Genomic DNA, 22,442 nt, shown 5'->3' on the forward strand with positions numbered 1-22,442 from the left:
GACAGGTTAAGTGAGAGACTATGTGTGTGTGTGTGCTGACTGTTTGTGCGTTTAATTTGTGATTGATGCGTGGCGTCTTTGTGTGTGTGTGTGTGTGTGTGTGAGCGCATGCACATGTGACACACTGCAGTGCATTAAAAGTGCAGCACCATGGATGGGGGGCATAGGGCACATCATTATGATGGTAGGAGAGTGTGAGTGGGTCTGCACTGCACTCGCTGGCCCCTGTGTGAGAGCAGATAAGCTCAGGCAGGAGACAACACAATAAATTTAATGGGAAAAGAATTCTGTTTGTAGCACCTCCATTGTTGCTCTGGCCATGATGATGTTCTGAGTGTGTCAAACATTAACCAATGGCTGGATATTATGGTAATGATTTAAGTGGCTTTTCTTTGTGGGGGGAGAAAAAAACCTGCATTGTGTGTAAAATCAGCATAAGGAGACCACAATAAACTGCACGGCAATCTTCCTCTAATGCAGGCATACCTATTTGCTCACAAATTGTCTTTTATCTGTTATTGACTTATTTATTTCAGATTCCACTCAGCCCTGTCTTCTCTCCATATTGCCTTTGTACCCCTGGTGCCTTCATTAGGCATTTTCACTGGAGATGAAATAAGAACAAAGGAGCTGCGATAAAAGCCCAGAGCATGCACATGCAAAAAAAAAAAAAGAAAAAAAAAAAAAAGAAATGCATTCACAATATTACTATAATCTTAGATTTTTGTGTGGCAGAAAAGCAGTGGAATAGCAAAAGCTTGAGAGAGGGAGGGGAGTGATGGAGAGAGATGAGGGAGGGGGTGCAGGAATATGAGTGTGTATGCATTTTCAAGGCGGTCTTTCTGTTGCAAGAAAAAAAAACTAACAGGAATAGGTCGAGCTGCTGACATGCAAATGCAAATTACAGACGGAAACAGAGATCTTTATGTGCTAGAGGAGGCTTGTGAGGTGTTTAATTTTAGTTAGGTGGAATCACCTAAGCGGTGTGTGAAAGAGGGAGAGAGGGAGAGAGAGGGAGAGAGAGGCGAGGGAACAAGAGGGGAGGAGGGGGCGGGGGTGTATGGACCTCACTGGCTACGGGACCCACAGGCACCCCGATTGTGCTCTGCTCTCATCATTTTTGGAGGTGAGGACAAAAGAAAAAAGGGGAAATCGGAAGAAAGGCCCGGGATCTGAGTGTCGTGACGGGGCCCCCGACTCCGCCGCCGCTGGTCGGGGTTGTCTGGACTCAAAGAGGGTGAGGGGAAAGCGGCGGAGCTAGTCGACTCGAGACTGGGGTTTCCTGCCACAGCAGCGGGATTGTCACAAAACAGCCTTTCACTCTTCGAGGGGCCTTGTATTGCTACGTTTTCAGGTATGCATCCACAGTGTGTTAGCTAGCTCCACTGACTTGCCTCTCCCCCGGTTAGCTCTGTTTATTCAAAATGTCAGCCTGCGTGATGATAATTTTCTGATGCAGCACCCACAACCAGCCCAGATATTTATGCTAGCGTTTACTCACTGAATTTCACAGCGGGGGCAAACATCTGCACCTAATCACCTCTCTTTTTGTAGCTCCCCCCCTCCTCCTCCGTGCCTTTTAGCCTGCTATATGTGCTAATTCACAAATTAGCTAGCTTGCTAGGATGCTAACTCGTAGCTTAGCTAGCTCCCAACATATGCGGCTACATATTTAATTTGCGAGGTGGCTAACGCTAACCTTACACAGCTACAAGGCTAATTGTAATGCGTATACCTTGCTGTGGGCTAATGTGGCTGCTAAAGCTATGTTTTGACAACGTGAGACGACAAAACATCAGAGCTGGTGTGTGCAAAAAACATTGCGTATGCTCTTATCAATTAGGCAGCTGAATTGCAATTGATTGCTGACAGACTGCATTGAGGCAGTTTTTTATTAATGATGCACTGTGGTGTGTATTGTGAGTGTCTGCTCGTGCACAGTGAGCTACTGTGATTAATTACTGATCAAGGAAGGATGGAGATTAATAGTGTGCTACTAACTTTTGCAGCTTTGCATTGTATCAGCCATAGGGGTGGGAAACATCAAAAGCCCCATGATGCCATAAACTCAAGATATGATACCATAATATCACAATACTGAAGTCACCGTGCAGTATTATCACACTTTTACATGTGAGGTGCTCAAAATTAGGGGGATTTGCTGTGAATGAAGCTTTGAATTTCAGATTGCAACCATATAAAACTTAGTAATCAAGGTGAATGGAGATCAGTAGTGTGCTACTAACTTTTGCAGTTTTGCATTGTATCAGAAATAGGGGTGGAAAACATCAAAAGCCCCACAATGCCATAAATTCAAGATATGATACCATGATATCACAATACTTAAGTCACCGTGCAACATTATTGCACATTTAAATGTGAGGTGCTCAAAATTAGGTGGATTTGGTGGCATCAAACTATGAATTTCAGATTGCAACCATCTAAAACTTAGTAATCAAGGTGAATGGAGATCAATAGTGTGCCTCTGACTTTTCCAGTTTTGCACTGTATTACCCAAAAGCCCCACGATACAATATCATGATATTATGATACTTAAGTCACAATACAATATTATTACACTTTTAACATTATACTTAGTATTGCATTAACATATATTGGCATGTTGCGACTGAACACCTTTTTCAACTAAAAATGAAGGACAATTTTTTTGTCAACAACTGTTTTTTCAAATAATATGAAGTTTTCAGGCTTGTTTATTTCACTTCTGTTATTTTTATTGGAGCAAAATGCATCTAGTGGACTGTATTCTAGTCAGCTACCAAGAATTTGTTTTTGCAACATTATACATTTCTATAATAAAATATTGATACTTAGTGTTTGTGTAAGTGAGGTGGCAAATGCTAACATTACATAGCTACAAAACAAATTGTAATGCATATACCTTGCTGTGGGCTAATGTGGCAGCTAAAGCTATGTTTTGACAACATTAGACGACAAAACATCAGAGCTGGTGTGTGTAAAAAACATTGCGAATGCTCTTATCAATTAGGCAGCTGTGCAATTGATTGCTGACAGACTGCATTGAGGGAGTTTTTTATTAATGCTGCACTGTTGTGGGTATTGTGAATGCCTGGTTGTGCACAGTGAGCTGCTGTGATTAATTAGTAATCAAGGTAGGATGGAGATCAATAGTGTGCTTCTAACATACAGTTTTGCATTGCATCACCCATAGGGGTGGGAAACACCAAAACCTCCATAATACAATTATATCATGATACTTTAGTCACAATACAATATTATTGCACTTTTGAGGGTAAAGTGTACCAAATTACGGTGAATTTGCTGGCGAATAGCAGTGAATTGTAGATTTGAACCAGCTAAAACTCAATAATCAAGTAATCAAGGTAGGATTGAGATCAATTGTTTGCATCTAACTTTTCTAATTTTTGTACTGCATCACCAAAAGCAGGATGCTTAAGTCATGATACAATACCATTGTGCTTTTACACAATATACTTAATATAGCATTAACATATACTGCGACATGTTGTGACTTACCTTTTTTCAACTAAAAATTCAAGGAAAAAAATGTTTGTCAACACCTGTTTTATCAAATAATATAAAGTTTTCAGTCTGTTCATCTCACTTCATTTTTATTGCAGCAAAATGTGGACCGAGAGATAGATTTGTTTTATTATTAAACAAAAAATTTAATTCGTCTTTGCAGCAGTATTAATTTGTCAAATCAAATATAAATACTCTATCAAGGTTTGTCAACCACTAGCTTTGGCCCTTAGGTGTGACACCTGAAAAATTGCAGTGTGTTTGACTCAAAAAGATTGAAAAGGTATGACCAGTTTGTGTTGCTACCCCTCTCATCAACTGCTCATCATTTTTCTGTTGTGAAAAACAAGTGAAGATACTTTCACTTAATTATGACATTGACAGACAAATAAGACCACATACCCAAAGACCAATAGTTGCAATCAAACACAGCGAGGGTTCGTTATTTCGTGTCTCAGTGTAATCAACCCCACCATAATAAAAGTCAGATAAGTTATATCCTGTTATCTTATTTAACTCATCCGCTGCTGTAAAGACCCGTTAACAAATCAAATATTTTGGCAGTGCCTTAGCAGCACAATTCCACTAATATTGTTTGAAGACAGAAGTCTGATACAGCTGCTGAGTCACAACATTTTGCAGTGTTCAATATCTGGAAATATGACCATAATAAGTATTCTTTTTTTTGTTCAGAGAACTGTATTTTTGTCAGTGAAAATCTTCTAAAGACCCCTTTTCACCGCACAAAAAACCTCCAGCGTTTTAGATGCAATGGGGAAAGGTTATAATCTGCATTCACCCCATGTCAATTTACTCTGCAGTAGTCACAGGAATTTATCTGCTCCAGCTCCAATTCTCAGTGATGGTGACGCAACACCCAGGTGAACGCACTCATTTTAGCCACTTTACCAGCAAGATATAGCAACGCATTGACACACAATACTGTCAGTCTCCGCCCTCGCAGCACTGAAACATCAATCAAAATGAATCTGCACTGATTTTAAAAGAGAGACTAAACATGTAAGAGATAGCACTGTAACATATTCACTGGCCTCCATGCTGCTTTCCACTGTTTACTAACCTGTTACCGGCCTCTCCGTTATGTTGAATGTGACACACCAGAAATCAGAAACAGAAAGGCATACTTGTCTGCTGCAGAGCTGTGTACACAGGTCTGGTCTACTGGCAATGGGAAATGAGTCTATGGCCTTTTTTAGCGGATTTTCCAGTGTTTAAATATCAAGTGTGCACACTTGCACATTTTAGAGGGTAAGAGGTATAAAGGTGCATTTTACATGAAGTAGGCTACTCACTGTTAAAGCCTTTAAATCCTGGATTAACATCATTTTCTTGTGCTGCATCTAGATGCATTCTACGAGTATTTTAACCTTTGAACCCTTAGCTGATTTGATTTGATTTGTTTTGAAAACATGGGAAAAAGTAATGAGCAACTTGCCAAGACATTTCCTGCAAACTGAAATGAATACTTAGTGGATTTATAAAATTCTAAAACTTTTTTTTTTAAATGGGAAATATGTCCAGGAAACTATATTTATTATTATCATGATCATATATTCTTAATTATGCTACAGAGGTATTATTACTTTTAAAGCAGTTGTTTTTTTTCTTTTTTACTCAATTTTAGTTTTTTGTTGGGGTTTTTTTTTCAAATTTTGAGATAATTTTTTGTACTTTACTCATTTTTGAGTCAAGTCTTTTGAAGTTGCTCATTGTTTTCTTCCCTTTTCCTTTCCCAAAGAAAACAAGCCAATCTGCACAGGTTTCAAAGAGTCTTTGCCTTTACAAGCCCATCAATATTAAATGTGCGAAGTCATTTGGTGGGCCAGATTGGACACTCTGGGGGTCCAGTTCAGGCCCACAGGTCCTGTGTTTGATGCCCCTGCTGTATGCTGTAAGGATTTACAAGATTTAACTAGTTAAGTTTGGACCCCCCGGTCCTGTTTTCTCCCATTAACTGATCGTCACTTTCTCTTTAGCAAAACACAAGACATGCGTGAAGATAGTTTCACACTAATGATGAGATTGACAGACAAATAACACCTCTTACGCATAGACTAATAGTAGTAATCAAACACAGCGAGGGCTTGTTATTGCGTGTCTCAATGTAAGTCGACCCTGCTGCAACAAAAGTCGCCCCAAAGTTATGTTACGCCTATTAACCATTTTACAACGTATCACAGGGAGACAATAGAGGCTTGTGTCACACGTGGCAATTATGGGTACTGACCTCATAAAGATGGCGTCATGCCTTTTAATTATCACCTATAATCATTAAAGCCCATAAAAAGAAGTACTCTAACATTAGAGTCTTATTTTAAAGAGGTGGCAGATGGACTGCTTCTGTCTTGGCTGCGTGAGGTTGTTTGTTTACATGTGAGGTAGTGTTTGTGACCTTGTCTATGTTACTTTGTTGCTTTAATTGCATGCTGACACTAACCCAGTTTTCTCTCCACCAAACCAGTTTATCAGTCAGAGGAGACGGCTTTGGCATGTTTTGTTAACGCTACAACCACAGTGAAGCCAATGCATATTAAAATAAGAGTCGATCTGAGCCTTTTAAAGTTGAATGGACATGATGTGCAACAAAGAAGGAATGTTTTTTTGGCATATGCACAGTAAAAACACAGTGGTTTACCCCATACAATTCATTTTTAAACAAACAATAATAAGAACAAAACAATAATAGAATCAAAATAAAAGTTAGATTAAAAAAATACATTTAAAATCTGAGTTTAAAAGTGAGGTACACTCATGCAAGTATACAAACAAATCGAATTTACCAATAAGAGCGCTATGCCTCATGCATATGTTGCATGTTGTTGTCCTGGATTTCACATTCCTGTGACGTCTGTCTGATGATGTTTTGTTAATATATTTGTGAAGAACCTGTGTGATTTTAGAGGTAAAGATAAGTCCACAAATGCCGATGTGATCCATAATATATGGTCTGAGATCAGGACTTCTTTATCAATAAACAGCCTAAAAACTTGTATCCTCTGATTTTATGATTACTACTTGTTTTGCTTGTTATGTTGTCATGTTTGGGAGAAAACTTCTGTCAGTATTTGAACAGATTGTAAATTCTATAGAGGAGGTTTTTACTATAAGCCCCTTTGGGTTTCTTAAACTTTCCTGCACAGTTTTTGCTATGTTTGTTATTATCTACTTGTTTTTATCACATCTCGCATTCTAATGAATGAATTCAAATTTAAAAATTGGAAATAACATATGATAAACTTGATTGTCCGTAATGAAATTTGTCTTGTGCAGAGAAGTCATCAGTCATCTTTTGTGTTTGCAGAGTTGTGAAGGCTGGCGGCTTCTGGAAAGTGAACTTATCTGCATGGAAGTACTGAAGAGAAAACAGAGGCTTGAATTGACTGAACTTGAAGTGGAATAAATGGATTACCCTCCTTTTGGAAAATTGTTGCCATGGAACTAGGTAGGATTAAATGATGGTTGGCAGAAAGAAACAAAGGTAAGACAGCTACATGCTGAAGATACAGGAGAGCACCGAGAAGAATCTGAACACAGAATCAAAGAAGGACAGTTTCTAAATAGGGACCAAAGACTTTTTACAGTCCAACTGAATGCACGCCGTAGCAGGAAACAAAAAAAACAACAGTATTTGAAAGGGAATGACCAAGAAAAAGAACATCTCAAAAAGTATTACACTCCAAGAGCTGATGAGAATATCAATGGAGTGTTTGCCTCTGGGAGTGTTTAGTGCGGGTCTGTTTTCAGACCTCTTGATCCGAATTCCTGCAGTTTTGGTCTCACACAGGTGTGAGTCAGGTCCTGGCAAACATATCGACAAACTGAAGGATTGTTTTGACAGAACACACTCTCAATGGTTTTATTGAGATTTTTGTATTTTGTTTTTTTTTTTGTTTTGCACAAGATGGACCACAACTCAGTTTAAGCCGAACATAGCTCCGTCTGCTTGAGCTGTGATTCTAGCGGAGCGTGTACACGTAAAGACATTTAAAGGTTCTCACATGCTGGTGTGTCAGACGTCCGTGATATCATCGCCTGCTCGGTGCCAAACTGCTTCAGCTTCATGGGAATGACTGCACAGTTTTAGTCTTGTATTTTTCTGCAGTCGAAACCTGCCTCTTGTTTTTTTTTCTTTTTTAAATTACATTTTTGAAGCTGTAAAGTGGACTTTTTTCCATTTAAAAAAAAGTGAAAACAACCATACCATCATCAAATTGAAGACTTTTACCATTTGGCCTTTTCATATATTGATAAAATCATCGCCTGTTCAAGCTCCCTCCACACTTTCTGCTACAAAAAAAAGTGATTATAACATCTGCAATATATATATTCCTCAGCTTGGTTTCTCAAAGCATTTCCTTGTTTTGCTGCCAGGCCATAGACTCTATCTTTGTCATTTATGGTTACTGCCGTAAGCCTTCCAGTTTCTGATCAGAAGCATTCCCCGCTATAGACACTGACAGATATTTCCGTTTTCAATCCAAACTTGGACAAACAATGCAGAATTTTTCAAATAGCCCAGCTCCCCCTTCTCTCCCCCCGGGGTTCAGTGGAAGGGGCGGAGGGGGAACTCCGTATCCCCCTCAGCCAGCAGACCCCCAGATCTCCCCAAGGATGACGGATGATTACACAGGGATGCAACAGCAGAGCCTGCACCGAGGCCACCATCACCCCAGTCAAGCCAGCCACATGCTTGCATACAGCGCGAGGAGCAGAGGTGCTGTGGAGGCGGCGCCGACACAGGGTAACATTCACAGCGGCAATGCCAACAACCCATACAGGAAGGATGCCATGGATTATTATTTTTCTATGGGTGGAAAGGACAGGCACAGAAGAGGGGGAATGGCTTACGGGCCAGGATTTGGGTACCCAAATATTGATGGACATATACCTCACCAGTACCGACATGCTGGATCCGGCTCTGCACCATCATCTGGCCTGATGTCACCATATCCAGTAGACTATGGCTCCAGCGCCGGTTCAGGTGGAGGTGCTGGTGCTGGAGCGTTCTCTCCGTCTCATCAGTACAATATGAGTCAGAGCGCTGCAATGCAGTCAGTGCCCGGATCTCAGATGCAGCACCGCCAGCTTGGACAAACTTTCCCGGCCGTCCACCACGGACAGCAGCACAGGAGCTACCCGCACTCTGGGCACAGATTGACCCCTCAGTACCCGCACTACTCCCCGCAGGGTGGTGCATCCACAGGGTCATCAGGAATGTACAGCCCCCCTCCGCAGAGATATCTCGACTCAGCTGCTAGCGCGGGCTTCGATCCCAAAGTCAACAGCTCTCCCAGCGTCAACTCCAGTTCAAATTCAGTCTCCAGTTCAGTTGCTGCTAACAATGTGGGGCCGATGGAGAATGTTCAACAGAGTTACCACGCTTCGAATTATCCCGGATTCTCCCCACAGACACTCGCACTCCACAAGCAGGCCACACTACAGCACCGCAACTCACAGCACAATCTAGGGGTAGGTTATGACAACTCTCTCAAGATGCAGCACCAGGGCCCGTCTCCAGGCCCTGGATATGCTAAACATCTTCAGGCAGCCAATCCCAGTATACCTCAAGCAGCATCTCAAGAAATAGCCAAATCCCCGATGCACCCCAATGCTCAACAGACCCAAATCAACCAAAATTTTAGCCCGATTTCCAACCCTTCACCAGCTGCGTCTGCAGTGCATTCCCCTAGTTGTAGCTCCTCTCCCTCCCCTTTGATGGGCGTCTCAGAGGTACACGGAAATCCCTCAAGTCACGGCCCTGCACACCCTCCTACAAACCCGCGTAGCAGCCATGGTCAAGGTAGATTACTGCAGACCATGCCACAGTTAAGTCCCACTCCAAACTCAAACAGCAGCATTAGTAGTTGTGGTAGCAGTGGCAGTCATAAAGCTCACAGCATGAGTGCAGTCGGAGGGAGCAGCCTTCCTCCGACAGGCCGCAACAAAGTAGGCCTCAGCGCAGGATCTCGAGAGGAAGGCGCCTCTATTTATTCAGCCTCTGCGCTTGACAAAATGCAGGATGCCGGCATGAATAGTCTTAACGCCTTGAGTTCACAAGTAGCCAATTTACCAAACACGGTTCAGCACATGCTCCTCACCGACTCAGTGCTCTCGCAGAAGAAGGGGAAAGATGCGGGGCAGGTGCAACAGGCGACGCACGGCGTGCCCCCATCGCAGCCGAGGAGTCGAAATGCAAGTGCAGCCTCAAGCACGAGCACGGTTAAAGATGGAAGTGCACTTGGGATCGGTGATGGAGCCAACTTAGACGCCGGCGCCGATGAAGAGTCCTCGTTGATGTCAGTAGGAGGCTCATCCGGGACGAAGATGGAGCGCGAGGAGCCATATTCTGAGAGTGAACACGGGAGAGTGAGGCAGATGAGTGGCGCGAGCAGCGGATCTGAACCAACTGGCTATCACCCTCCCTCTCAGAGTCAGACACAGACGGGGCAAGCTGTTAAAACAGTCATCTCTGATTCACAGTCAAAAGAACCAATTGTTTCCGAAACTAAAGCAAACGAAGCTCACGTTCCCTCTTCATCATCATCTCCATCGTTTGGATGTCAATCATCAGAGGTTGGCCCAACTTCACATTCGACACCTCCTGTTTCCTCGTCCCCCTCATCCACCTCCTCCAGTGTTCCCCCTCCACAGCCAAACTGCGTCTCAGAGCCGGGTCCAACATACAATGACCACAGAGGCAGCCAGAGGACGAGGACGGCTGAAATAAAAAATGAAGTCATCAAAAATGAAAGTGAAGGCACGGTTGAGAAAACGGAGAAAAGCAGTAGCCAGCGAGATGGAGAAGCCAATTCACAAAATTGTCAGGACAAAGAAAACAGGCTGCAGTCCGCATCCAGATTACACAATAATGAGAGGGAAGAAAAGCACACATCTGAGGAGCAGCAGAGTGCCAGCAGTGTCGGCGTGATTGTTTCAGCTCGGTCTGAGGGAAGTCACAGTGAAAAGAGCAAGCATCCCCAAGACAACTGTATAGAAGACAAACACGCTTTCTTAAGAGAGTCAAGCAGCCATAATGGAGACGAAGGTGTAGATTTGAGCATGTATTCCTCCCTTCACCAGAAATCAAATTTCGGCAGGCCTCAAAATCCTCCCCAGTCTGGACCGCATAAATACGGCTACCCTGAATCAACATATGGCTCAGATTTGTCAATGAAAAACAGAGGGAGGGCTGGCCCAGCGGGTGCAATGGAATCAAATTCCAGATATTTAGGGTACCAGCAGTCCCAAACTGGTTATGGCGCCGTGCATCCAAAGGATGCTGGTTCTGTAGCAGAGGTGTTGGTGAAAAGAGGTCAAGGAGCAGGGGCTAAAAGTCTCGAGGAGAGCTCACAAATGCAGCAATTTCCGAGCCTCTTACAAGAGGTTCTTCAAGGTTACAATTTAGATAGACGTTACGGCAGACCGGAGCAGGCGTTTCCTGCACATCTCCAAGTGCAACAGCAGTTTCAAAGCAGACACCCGTATGGTGTGAGTGAAAGTATGAGGATGCAAAGTGGAGTGACGGAGGCCTCAGCGCTTTTTGGACAAATGGGAAGCTCTGGAAAGCCCCCACATCCAAACCAGAGGCCTGGAAATGAGCCTGATTTTACCACAGAAGCTCAATCCTCAGTGAAATCAGAAGCATCCAGTACTAAGATAACGCAAAATGCTGAAAAAACTGAAGCGGGTGTGTCTCAGAGCCATTTACAGCAGGCTGCAGAGTCACCGCTTCCCCCAACAAAACACATAAACTTAGCTGACTATTCTCTGCCACAGAGAAAAGTGTTATCTAATGCGCCTGCTCCATCCTCTGCTGTGCAGGAGCTCCTTTTGCAAGAGCCAGAGCCGCTAACAGGCAGCATTGGTCAAGCTGAGTCTCAAAAATCATCAGGCTCCATATTAGCCCCATCAGAGCGGCGCTCCGTCATCTGTGATGTGTCTCCAAACCGACGCAGCACACCAGAGAGGGACAGGGAAAGTGACAGAGAGAGGGAGCGGGAGAAAAGTCAGAGTGGAGCCTCTGTGATTCAACAGCCATTTTCCTCTCTGGCAGCAGCCAGTGATCTGAGTAAAAAGGATATTGCAGAGAAACAAGTGGTGAAAATGGAAACGGCTTCAAAAGAGGCCGGCACAGACGCAGCAAATGTACAAACTGATCATCATGGCAGCGGTGGAGCTAATGATGATGTGGAGTTTCACTCTAAATCAGTTCATTCGTCTGTTGTATTGAACCCTGACACCTATAGGAGAGGTAATGTTGATATTACACCCCTGCCCTCGCACCCTTTGAGCTCTAACCCTTTATCTTCACCTTCGAGGCATCAGTCCTACCTCCATGGTGTTGATTTGTCAACCGGCAGTTTCCCTGGATATCGATTCGGAGACGCAAGAGAAGGGAATATGATGCCACGCAGTAACCCTCATTTCCCCCCCCACCATCCGTACCACAATCTCTCCCCCCAGACTCAAACCACAAATAAGCTCCAAATGTATCCTCACCCCCGTGCTGCCCCTCATCACCCCCATGACATGACCGACTGGGTAAAAGCGATGAACAGGCCGCCAAAGGAGATGATGATGCAGCCCGGTGCTTCTCCGGGACGCCACAAGGTCGGCCAATCAGAGCAGAGACAGAGGATGATCTCACAAACCGACATGGCCGGCGATCAGCACGCAATCAAAAGCTCACTCCACCATCAAAGCGCTTTCTTTGATTTAAAAATGTGGGGGGAGTCGCACTCTGGAAGAGAAGGCGGCAGAATGATGGAGGGAGACCCCTTCTACAGAACACAGCCGCCTCCTCCTCTCCCTCCTCCTGCTCCCGTAGCTTCACACGTCCCTCCGCAAATCACTCACGGCCAAAATGCCGCTGAACTTGAGGTCTCCAGAGGAGCCACCGAGGAAGCCAAACAACCCTGTCCACTTCCCCCACCCAGCGCCGCTAAGCCCGCCGCTGACATGAACTCCACTCCGCCACAGGTGCAGCGTCAGACTAAAGCCGGGGGTTCAGGAGACACAAATCCGCTAATATTGCGGAGGAGAGTTCGTTCTTTTATCTCTCCCATTCCCGCCAAAAGGCAACTCCAGGATGCGTCTCAGCAGAGGGCTGCCACAAATTCACATCACTCCCCCGGGGCTCAGTCTGAGTCGAGCCATCACAATGAAGATGACTCATCCAGCTCTGATATCCCGTGTCCCAGGCTCTCCTCCCCTCTGCCCGGCGAGAACACCTATTTGCAACCTCTTTCTCCATCAAGCGGAAACACCAAGACTCTGACGCCCAGGAAAGGACGAGGTCTGAAACTGGAGGCAATAGTGCAGAAAATCACACCAAATATTAAAAAGCCGGCAGGCCATGTTGATGATGAGTCAAATCATTACCCGGGCTTCTCTCACTCAGAAATACCACCGTTTAATGACTCACAGGACCAAGACTTGGCACATTTCCCAAGGGTCGCAGGAGGGGATGATAGTTACATGGATGAAAGTCACTCATTAAACGACATGATTCCCTTCAGAGGAGTTGACGAGACGGGGCCTTTACCTCCCACTGCCTACCCATGTGATCCTCATCAGACGTCCCAAACCATAAAACAAGACTTTGACTTTGGATTAGGAGCCGCTGTGGCGGCAGCAACTGGGGACAAGGAGGATTTCGCTTTGCTCGGACCTTTACCCCCTCCTCCGCCTCTCCCTCGCCCCGTCCAGGGCTCCCCACCTCCATCCTCATCTGCTCTCTCCGACATCCAGCATTTCACCAACACTTACCAGCAGCTTGAGACAAGACGAGGGGAGCAGTCTGCTGCTAACCTTCTCCGACAGAAACTTCAAGAATCTGGCATGGGATTTGATGATTATCCAGGCAGCGACTACTACGGAGCCACCCCGCCCCACCACAGTCAGGCTCAAGGACACATGCTGAACCGGCAACATCAGATGTCCTCCGGTCGGTCCAGTCTGTCGCCGCAAGATTCAAAGCCACTGGAGAGTCTGGTGCCTAAAGGTTATTTCCCATCAGGCAAGAAAAAGGGCAGGCCCGTGGGGAGTGTGAATAAACAAAAGCGGGCCCAGAACCAAGCCCAAACACAAGGGCAGGGCCAGCCTCAAGCCCAGGCTGCGAGCACAGCTCCGAGTGCTCCTCCAGCCCCACCCGCTCCAACTATAGCTGCTGCCACAACTCCTCCGTTGGTGCAGGCTACCAGCAGCACGCCACCGCCTGTTGCACCCCCGCTGACAGACAATAAAAGCACTCCCCCGCTGACCCCACCTATTTTAACCCAGGTAGTAAAAGTGGATGTTGAGAGCGAGGACACGCAGCCAGAGATCGAGGTCAAACCGGTGCGAAGGAGACGCAGAGGTGTGAAAGATGAAAATGAGCCGCTTGAAGCAAGAGGACGACAGAGGAGGAGAAGGAGGGGAGCGGCGCCGACGGCGCCACCGGTCGCAAAGGACGACCCAGATACACCTTTAGGGGCAGGTGGGAGCCCCGGCGCAAATAGAGTATTCTTGGATCCAAATAGAAAGGGCCTGTTTGTCCCGCACATACATGTGGAGAACAAAATACCAGAGATTGGGGCTGTGTGCACCATTGTAAACGCTGAGGAGGAGAAGATGAAAGGAGAGCGGAGTGCAGTCGGAGGGAAAGCAGGCGGGAGTGGAATTGATTCTCTCCTGACCTCAGCGCTTTCCTCCCAGTTATCTAGGAGAGACAGAGAATCAGAGAAAAGGGAGACAGACGAGGTGGAAACTACACTTCAGTCAGGAAAAGCGCTCCCTTCATCTGGCTATGTTGTTTCAGGCCCCGTGATTACGGAGACCAATCACTCCGGCCGCCTGCTCTGCTGCCTCTGTCAGAAATGGGCCAATTACAAACACCTCGGAGATCTCTACGGACCTTTCTATCCAGCTGAGTATGCTGCAAAGCTCCCGAAAAACCAGCCTCAGGTCCGACAATGCCAAGCCACCACAGGCACAAACAAAACAGGACCAAATGCAGACATAAGCTCGAATGCTTTGAGCGCCGTCCAAGATACACAAACACAAGATGCTCAGTTTACAAAGCCCCCAACTGAGAGCGACTTCGCCATCAGCCTGGACTCAAACCCAATATCTCTCACTACTAAAGACAGAACAGCCCCCACGGCTGGCAGAGAGGAAATGATGATGCACATGACTGGCCAGTTCAGCAACACCGCCTCCTCCTCGTCCTCCTCCTCCACCTCTTCTTCCTCCTCATACACCAGTAAAACAAAATCTCTAACCTGGGACATGAATCTAGACATCCGGCCCATCCCGGAGCTTAAAAGAGAGCCAGACATCGAGAGCGACCAGCAACAGCCGCAAATCCAGCAACAGCTGCAGCAGCAGCCGCTGCCGCCGCCGCCGCCGACAGATGAAGCTCAACAACGACCTCAACACAGAAAGCTGACCTCACACCCCCGCTTTAAAAGGAGGCACAAATCCAGCGAGGAGTCCCCCAGGATGGTGCCATCTAACAGTAAGGCGTCGCTGCCCTTCCAGCCCCCTCCACCCGCCTTGGACTCCCTGGGACCCTTGGCACAACTCGCCCAGCTGCCTCAGATGCCCATGGACCCCGAGGAGCTGTGGGTCCACGAAGGGTGCATAGTGTGGACCAGTGGAGTGTATCTTGTCAATGGGAGGCTGTACGGCCTGCAGGAGGCACTAGATGGCACCAGAGAAACAGTGAGTCTCTTGCATCTATTTGTTTTTGTTTTTTAAGTTTTATTTGCAATAACAAAGACACAAAGATGACATACAGACACGGGGGTGAGCATGGGAACAGTTTAGTCACATATAGAAAATCATAGTAGGAAGGTTAACTGTACTTGTGCATGGTCAATATTTGAATTATTATTGTAGCGAAACTGAAAATTTAATTGTCATTTTGGTCCGTATCTGTGAGAAAAACATGCAGTGGAGCAAAATAAAGTATCTCTGGACCAGTGTGCAAAATAAAACATTTAATAAAACAGAGACTGTTAAAAGACTCTGAGTAGCAGTTAAAAAAGAGACAAGTGCAACAGATAATCGAGTGCAATGAAGTGGCTGATTTAAAAAGGTAAAATGCTTGATAAATGCTATTAAAAAATGGTAAAATATTGTGAAGGTTACAGAACGTTTAGATGTCGTATGACCTGCGGGAAGAAGCTGCCGCACATTCTGGCAGATTTTGTGGAGATAATTTGGGCCAAAAAGGATCAAATTAACATTTGTGGTAGAAGTAATAATGTAGATTAACTAAAGGGCAGTCAGCAATACCTGCATGTATACACACATACGTATGTACACATACATGCATAGATACATACACACACACATATAAATTACAAAAAGTTTTTTTGAGAGAAAAAAAGAAAAGTAAATAAAAATAATACCAAAAACAATATTTTTTAATATTTTCAGTGTTGTTTGCAACTGTTGAAAAGACATAAGAAAATGCTGTAGAGTATATTATTAATAATGTTCTGTGTGTATTGGTTTTTGTCACTCTGTCTGTCTCTGCTCAGTGCTGCTCGTACTGTGAGATGGTGGGCTCAACCCTGGGCTGCTACAGTAAAGGCTGTACACTCCGCTACCACTACCTGTGTGCTATTGAAGCAGGTGAGTGGACGCATTTAAGATCTACTATGCAGGATTTGGCGAATTTGCAAATTAAAATGTTTCACATGTAGATTAAAGCTATTGCTAGTTTCCAGCTTGTGTCCTTAGTTAGGCTTTTAGTAAAGACAAAGTGGGAAAAAAGGAGAAGATATCAAGGTTGCGTACAATAGCGTGCATACAGTTACAGTTATAGTAAAAAGAAGACAGAGAGGTTAATATTTACATCAAGATGACATAGAATTGCCATTAACATGCAGTTACAGTACAAAAATTAATGACATAAAAGTAAAAAATAGTTAAAAATACTCACATCTTCGATCATGCTTCAGCCAGCCTTTAACATGCATTAAAGGTCTACTATGCAGGATTTTTCCTTTTTAAAAAGTTGTTCATAAACTCATAAAGAAGTAATCCCTCTCAGTTATTACTTATGATCCTGTAGAAGTGTTTGGCTGTGTATTTTCCTGCAGAGACTCTGCACTCTACCTGCATTTTCTTATGTTATTCCCAGGCTTTGATAATCAAAATAATAATAATAGTATTTTGAAAATAATTATTTTTTGTGTTTTTTTTTTATCTAAAAACATAGTGGCATCATGTCAAAAATCTGCCATTTAAAAAATGTAAAATTTAAAATTCTGAAAATTAATGAATATTTGATATTTATGATTATGACGGTTGTTGATTCAAAAAACTGCCTCAATGAAAGTGGAAAATAATATCGATGCATAATATTTTTTAAAGATTGATTTTGAACGCAGAGAGATTCGAGTGTGTGTAATATTAAAGGGTTAAACCACGATATTGTTTCCCAAAAATGGATGTTTGTGCGGGTTTAAAACACATAATTTTTCTGCTGCGTGCGGAAATATCTGTACTGTGTATTCTGTGTCCCTCCTCCAGATTGCTCTCTGAATGAAGATAATTTCTCACTGCGGTGTCCGAAGCACAAGGTAAAGAAGGAGAGGTTGGTCTTTGTTTTGTGTAATTTAGTGAAAATTCTTTCTTTTTTTCCATTTGCCACTTTAGTTTCTCACCACACAATCACTGTTCTTTTATAGTTTCCTTCAATCTTTGTCTCTAATCTCGGCAATTTTCTTGCTCTCTTTTTCTCCTCCTCCTCCTCACGCAGTTTACCCAGAGCATCCGGCCAGCCAAGTCAGTGTACCTGGAGCAGTCAGAGAGAGGCTGAGAGAAACGCAGAAGAAGAAGAGACACAGGAGTCTGGGAGCTGTAAGTTCAGACTCAGCTGTTTTTTGTTTGTGTGCCTGTATTTGTATGCAAGTTAGAATATTCAAGGTGTTCTCATAAACACATCATTTGTTCATAAAGCTGATCCAAAATTATGTTAATTATTATTATTATTATAATTTTTCCCTTTCACAAAAAGGAATTTAAGAAAATTTCATAATATGAACTGGTGTGCTAGAATGGTGCATCTATATAAAATCATAATGACTGAAAAACAACTTCCATAATATGAATAAAAAGAACAAAATAATAAAAAAAATATTAAAAAAAAAAAAAAAAGAAGAAATTACAAAAAAAACGATTTTAAAAAAGTGGGAAAAAAAGAATACATAGCTAAAAAAAACAAACTGAAGCTAGCACCCTCAGTCACCCTCCGAGGTACAGCGGGGGCACTAGAGCTCAGGCAGAGGTCAGTTGGGTCTTCTGGAGTTTTAAATTCCCTGCTTTGCCTCCCAACATGATGAAGCTTCAAAATCACTATGCTTATTAGAAATATCCGAGTATAAATGCTGTTTGTAATTGTATTTTGTAAATAACATCGTCTAGTTTTTCCCGCGTGTCTAAACAGAGAGCGAGAAAGACAAGCAGACACACACAAACAGACAGATGAGATTAGCTTTTTTTTTTATAAGAAAAGAGCATAATAATGTAATACATATAAAACCACTACAAATATTCAATAAATTGAATTACATTTTCCCCCCCAGACCTTTTGAGATGTGTAGGAAACACTGCTGGTGTTCTGTTCTGCAGTGTGAACTCCTCCTCACCACACAGCGAGCTCAATCACCACAAATACATTTTCATCTGGTGAACATTGTTTGGTGGCAGACCGGTTTCTCATTAATGGACCGTCAGTGAATGGGCGCTAATTTGTTGCCTCAGGGCTGTTTACACCTTTTCTATTCAGACAGTTTATTTCACACAGCAATATAATAGCTGCCATACTCTTTGTTGGCTGGTTCTTGGGAGAAAAAGAAATCTTCCTGCTCTCGCACTCCTCCTCGCCTCACCTCAGTGGCTGAACTGCTGCCTGTCACTCCCTCTCACTGCCTCCCCCTCACTCTCACTCCAGCCTGTCCTCATGGAAACTAAAGACTCACCGTGTCTCCACCGTTGTTTTTCTTTCAGTAAGATTACAGCAGAGCGTTCACAGTATGTTGCCGTGTATCACAATGAATTGTCAACCCATTAAAACTCTGTTTCCTCCTTCAGTCGGACATCGCGTCTCTTAACTGATTTTCGTCACAAACTAATCACTAAAAGCCACCGTCCTCATTTATTTAGGGTTATTTGAAGTCCACACTGTTGCGTAGCCGTGCCAACACACCAGCAAAGCAAAGTACAAACAAACTACAACGTTTTGCGATATTACAAAGACATGCCGCTTTATTACAGCTTAAGAAACACCATGCATCTTGTCTATAGCACTCGTCATTGTTTTTTTTGAACAGCTAAAACAGTTTTTTAAAAAAAACAGCAGCTTGCATATGAAACATTACAAACCAGAAACATATAAACATAAACATATATATCTCCAGTCTAATGTAAGGAAATACCTACAAAGAAAAAGTTTTGATAATTATATTGACTCTATACCACCTTTTATTACAGTTTCACTGTCTTTATCTGTCAACCTTTCCTGTTTGTGTTTCAAAATAATAATAATAAACTTTATTTGTATAGCACCTTTCATACAAGAAATGCAGCCCAACGTGCTTCACAAGAAAGATTCAATGATGTTTCACATCAAAACATATAAAAGGCCAAAACACATAATAAAACATGCATGTAGAAATGAAATAAAATCAGACTAGAATACATAGAATGCATCTTCAAATGGATAAAATCCAATCGCTAATACGAGTAAAAATAAGAAAAGAAATGTAGTGCACAGAATGCATAACATAAAAATGGAAAATGAAATAAATACAATCTAACCTACTGACATTATAAAAACAGAGTATAAAAAATGCATTAAATCAAACAAAATACATCTTGCAGATGTGCAGCAGAACGCAGGTGCAAAGCACAATGCAAAGCAGCTGAATCAGATGTGGAAAAAGGCAAAAGTGAAGGGATAAGTTTTTAGTTTTCTTTTAAAAATAAAAGCCTGCTGACAACATTTCCGCCAACAGATTCCCATCAGTTGTTGACACGGGGCATTTTATTGTGAAAAAATACACAGGACAGCGTTGTTGACGATGCAGGAGCTTGCACAGCTTTTAAAATAAGTGGAATTTGTGCTTATAATGGTGGAAATACAGTGCTCATAGCAGCAGGCAGCTCTGCAGCAGCAGTGCAGCAACAACGCAACCGGTGTGAACACCACAAGCGTGCAAGACGCTGCAGTTCGGCGAGGTTCCCTTCATGCACCGCTCACACATGCATTGTGTTCCCGGTCTAACGTGGTTGCCACGGCGAGCTGAGCTTTTCCAGCCATTGCCGTCACATGTTAAAGAGTACACTGATGCTATGAAATGGAGCGGACCCAGATGCGTTGTCATGCCAACACACCTGTTTTGCTGGGGTTTAAAGTAAAACAAAGTCGGGCGATATTGAGACGGCAGAACAGCCTCAAAAGCAGCATCTTATCCTGCTCACTGTTGTTGTTCTTACTCCTTATTGGTTGCGGCGCGTCACTTGACGACAGCATTACAATGGCGTTAATCTCATCCATGGCACTGATTGGTTAATTGTGGCGCTCAGTGGTTGTATATTTTAACTGAGAAACAGCTGTTTTGTGTCAAAATGCTGCGAACGTCTCCCATCAGTCCAGTTAAAAAGACTTCTCACTGAAGTTTTCTCCGTTAAAGAAATTGTTTTACGTATGAAAGCCGCTGATTCTTTGTATCGTATCTGCTTACTGACGCTGCCAACCTCAATTTTGTGTGTTTCCCCTTTCCAGGTCAGTTTGGACAGTAGAAGACTGAGACATGACGCTTGTGAAACAGCCCCCAAATGTGAAAGGACAAGGACTGGCATCTGTGACTGAGAACAACAAAAGGGAATGTACAATTTCTCAACAGGAATCAGCATTATTCACATTTAAGACAATGGAGAAAAAAAAGAAACTTTTTTTTTTCTAAGAGAGTTGTTGCTCTTTACTTAAAAGCAGAAAAAAAACAAGGACATGCAACACAGAGGAACGGAGCTACGAGTAAAACAAAAACAAAAAAAAGATCGAAGCGGAATAAAATGAGATGTCAAGACTGACGGAGGAACTAAAGGAACTTTTCTGTCGAGAACAAAAAGAACAAACTTCCTCTCTAGGCTTTCTTTGATTTTCCTCAGACACCCTCACAGTGTTGTTTATCATCATCTGTATTATCATTTACCTGTTTTGTTTTTTTTAGGTGTTTTTGGTTGCTTTGAAGAGACGTATCGGGAGCAAGTCGGGTGTTAAACCCAAAGAAGAAACGGGAGAGAATTCTGTATCCTCTCACAAGTAGTATTTTATTCTTATATTAGGATGACCACAATTATTATTTTAGTCCTCATTATTATTTTGTATCCTCATCAGTATTTACTCATGAAAATGAAATGGATGTATCTCACTTTATATTCAGTCAGAATTGGATTTTTTTTTAATGATTATTTTTTTTTGATTTCATTCCTGGAGAGGGAGGAGCCAGAGTGATGCTGTCTGGATTGTCAGGGTCGAGTTTTGCCACAAAGACATTATTGCCTTGGAGAACGGACATCTGTTGCCTTTCAAAAGTCACGTGTATGAGCGAGGAGTGTGTGTGCGGGTGTGTGTGTGTGCGCGTGTGTGTGCGTGCGAGTGAGGGGGGAAAAAAATGCCGATATCTGGGTCTTTGATTCCATTTTTTGGTCCTTTTGAAAAGTGTTCTTATTTTTCATCACTGGGGTTTTTACGGTACAGATAGTATTCATGAAAAAAAAATCCGATGGACACAATCTTATTTTTCAAGTACAAATGTTCATAATGTGCAGAGAGAAGGACAGAGCCTTGTTAGGAGGAGGTAACACTATGGACTAATGCGTGTCCGCCATCTTTAACTGACAGGAAAAAGGGTGAAAAGGACACTGAGGAGTTTTCGGTGTGAAACTGTGTACTGGGTGCACAAGTTCCGTTTGACTGACAGGTGTCAGTGCCTCGAACAGTGACGAAAACTTTTTTTTTTTTTTTTGGGAACTGGAAACTTTGGAGAGGGTGTCATATGAGCGGCTGTGTTGGCCGACCGTACTGGTCGATGCGGAGTAAGCCTTACCAAGTACTTCTGAATGGTTTCGTTCTTTAGCGACGCAGCAGATCGGGAGATGCAAAATACATTCAAAAGAAGCATTGCCATAAAATTTAAAAGTGAGTCGTACATGGTGTTGTCTTTATCATTTTTTATTGTTATTCTTGTAAAAAAAAAAAAAAAAAGTCGAGCTGAGAAGAAGACAGTTACACTATCAAAACCATGCTGTATTAGAAACCTGTCAATATGTATATGAATTATGAATACACTTAAAAATGCTTCAAGTACGCTCCTCTTCTTATTTCTCACACTTATTTTTGTTGCACTGGTAAAAAAAAAAACCCCACCTGTTTTCAGTTTCTTCTGATTCCCCAATTTATTTTCCGCTTTTCCCAAACTCTCTTTCTCCCACTGTTATTTTTATTTATTTTTTTTTTTTTGCACAGTATATTCTCAATCATCTTTCTATTGCACATGTGAACACAAGCTATCTCCGTCTCTATTTCCATCGCTCTCACTTGTTTCTTCTTCACCGCCTTTTTCAGTTTGAGCGAAGTGCACGACCTCATTCTGAGTCTTTCTGACTGCCTTCAGAGGACGGGATGTGTGAGCAGTCTCAGGAGTCTAGAAACTATCATACAAGGTCAAATCTGTGTCAGTCTGGCAAAAAATATTACACTAAAGAATTTGACTCAAGAAATTAGAGCAGCTTTCATGCAAAAATGGGAAAAAAAGCCTTTTGATTTTGGTAAAAGTTCAAAAATGCATTAATGTTAAAAAAAAGAAAGCAGGCTTTAAACATTTTAAAAATCAAAG

At 43.0% G+C, this 22,442-nt stretch overlaps 1 protein-coding gene across 2 annotated transcripts; it reads left to right on the top strand.

Annotated features, from left to right (window-relative positions):
• The first annotated feature begins 1,085 nt into the window (after positions 1-1,085).
• tcf20 (transcription factor 20) lies at positions 1,086-21,910 on the top strand. Of its 2 annotated transcripts, none has more exons than XM_042504160.1 (6): positions 1,086-1,354; positions 6,848-15,249; positions 16,074-16,167; positions 17,071-17,134; positions 17,300-17,400; positions 20,327-21,910. In XM_042504160.1, exons 2-6 carry the CDS (start codon positions 8,041-8,043, stop codon positions 20,341-20,343), a joined length of 7,485 nt encoding a protein of 2,494 aa, XP_042360094.1. In that variant the 5' UTR covers positions 1,086-1,354; positions 6,848-8,040; the 3' UTR covers positions 20,344-21,910. The 2 variants fall into 2 exon arrangements, with proteins under 2 accessions (XP_042360094.1, XP_042360095.1); XM_042504161.1 differs by having other exon boundaries at positions 17,071-17,120.
• Positions 21,911-22,442: the final 532 nt, after the last annotated feature.

The sequence above is a fragment of the Plectropomus leopardus genome, chromosome 17 (genome assembly GCF_008729295.1).
Source record: "Plectropomus leopardus isolate mb chromosome 17, YSFRI_Pleo_2.0, whole genome shotgun sequence".
NCBI classification, from domain to species: Eukaryota; Metazoa; Chordata; class Actinopteri; order Perciformes; family Serranidae; genus Plectropomus; species Plectropomus leopardus.

Excerpts from the sequence above, each read along its gene's own strand:
- tcf20 (XM_042504160.1), top strand. The coding sequence starts at position 8,041 with ATGCAGAATTTTTCAAATAGCCCAGCTCCCCCTTCTCTCCCCCCGGGG. Across the intron at positions 15,250-16,073 it reads TAGATGGCACCAGAGAAACA|TGCTGCTCGTACTGTGAGAT; the intron begins GTGAGTCTCTTG and ends GTCTCTGCTCAG. Across the intron at positions 16,168-17,070 it reads CCTGTGTGCTATTGAAGCAG|ATTGCTCTCTGAATGAAGAT; the intron begins GTGAGTGGACGC and ends TCCCTCCTCCAG.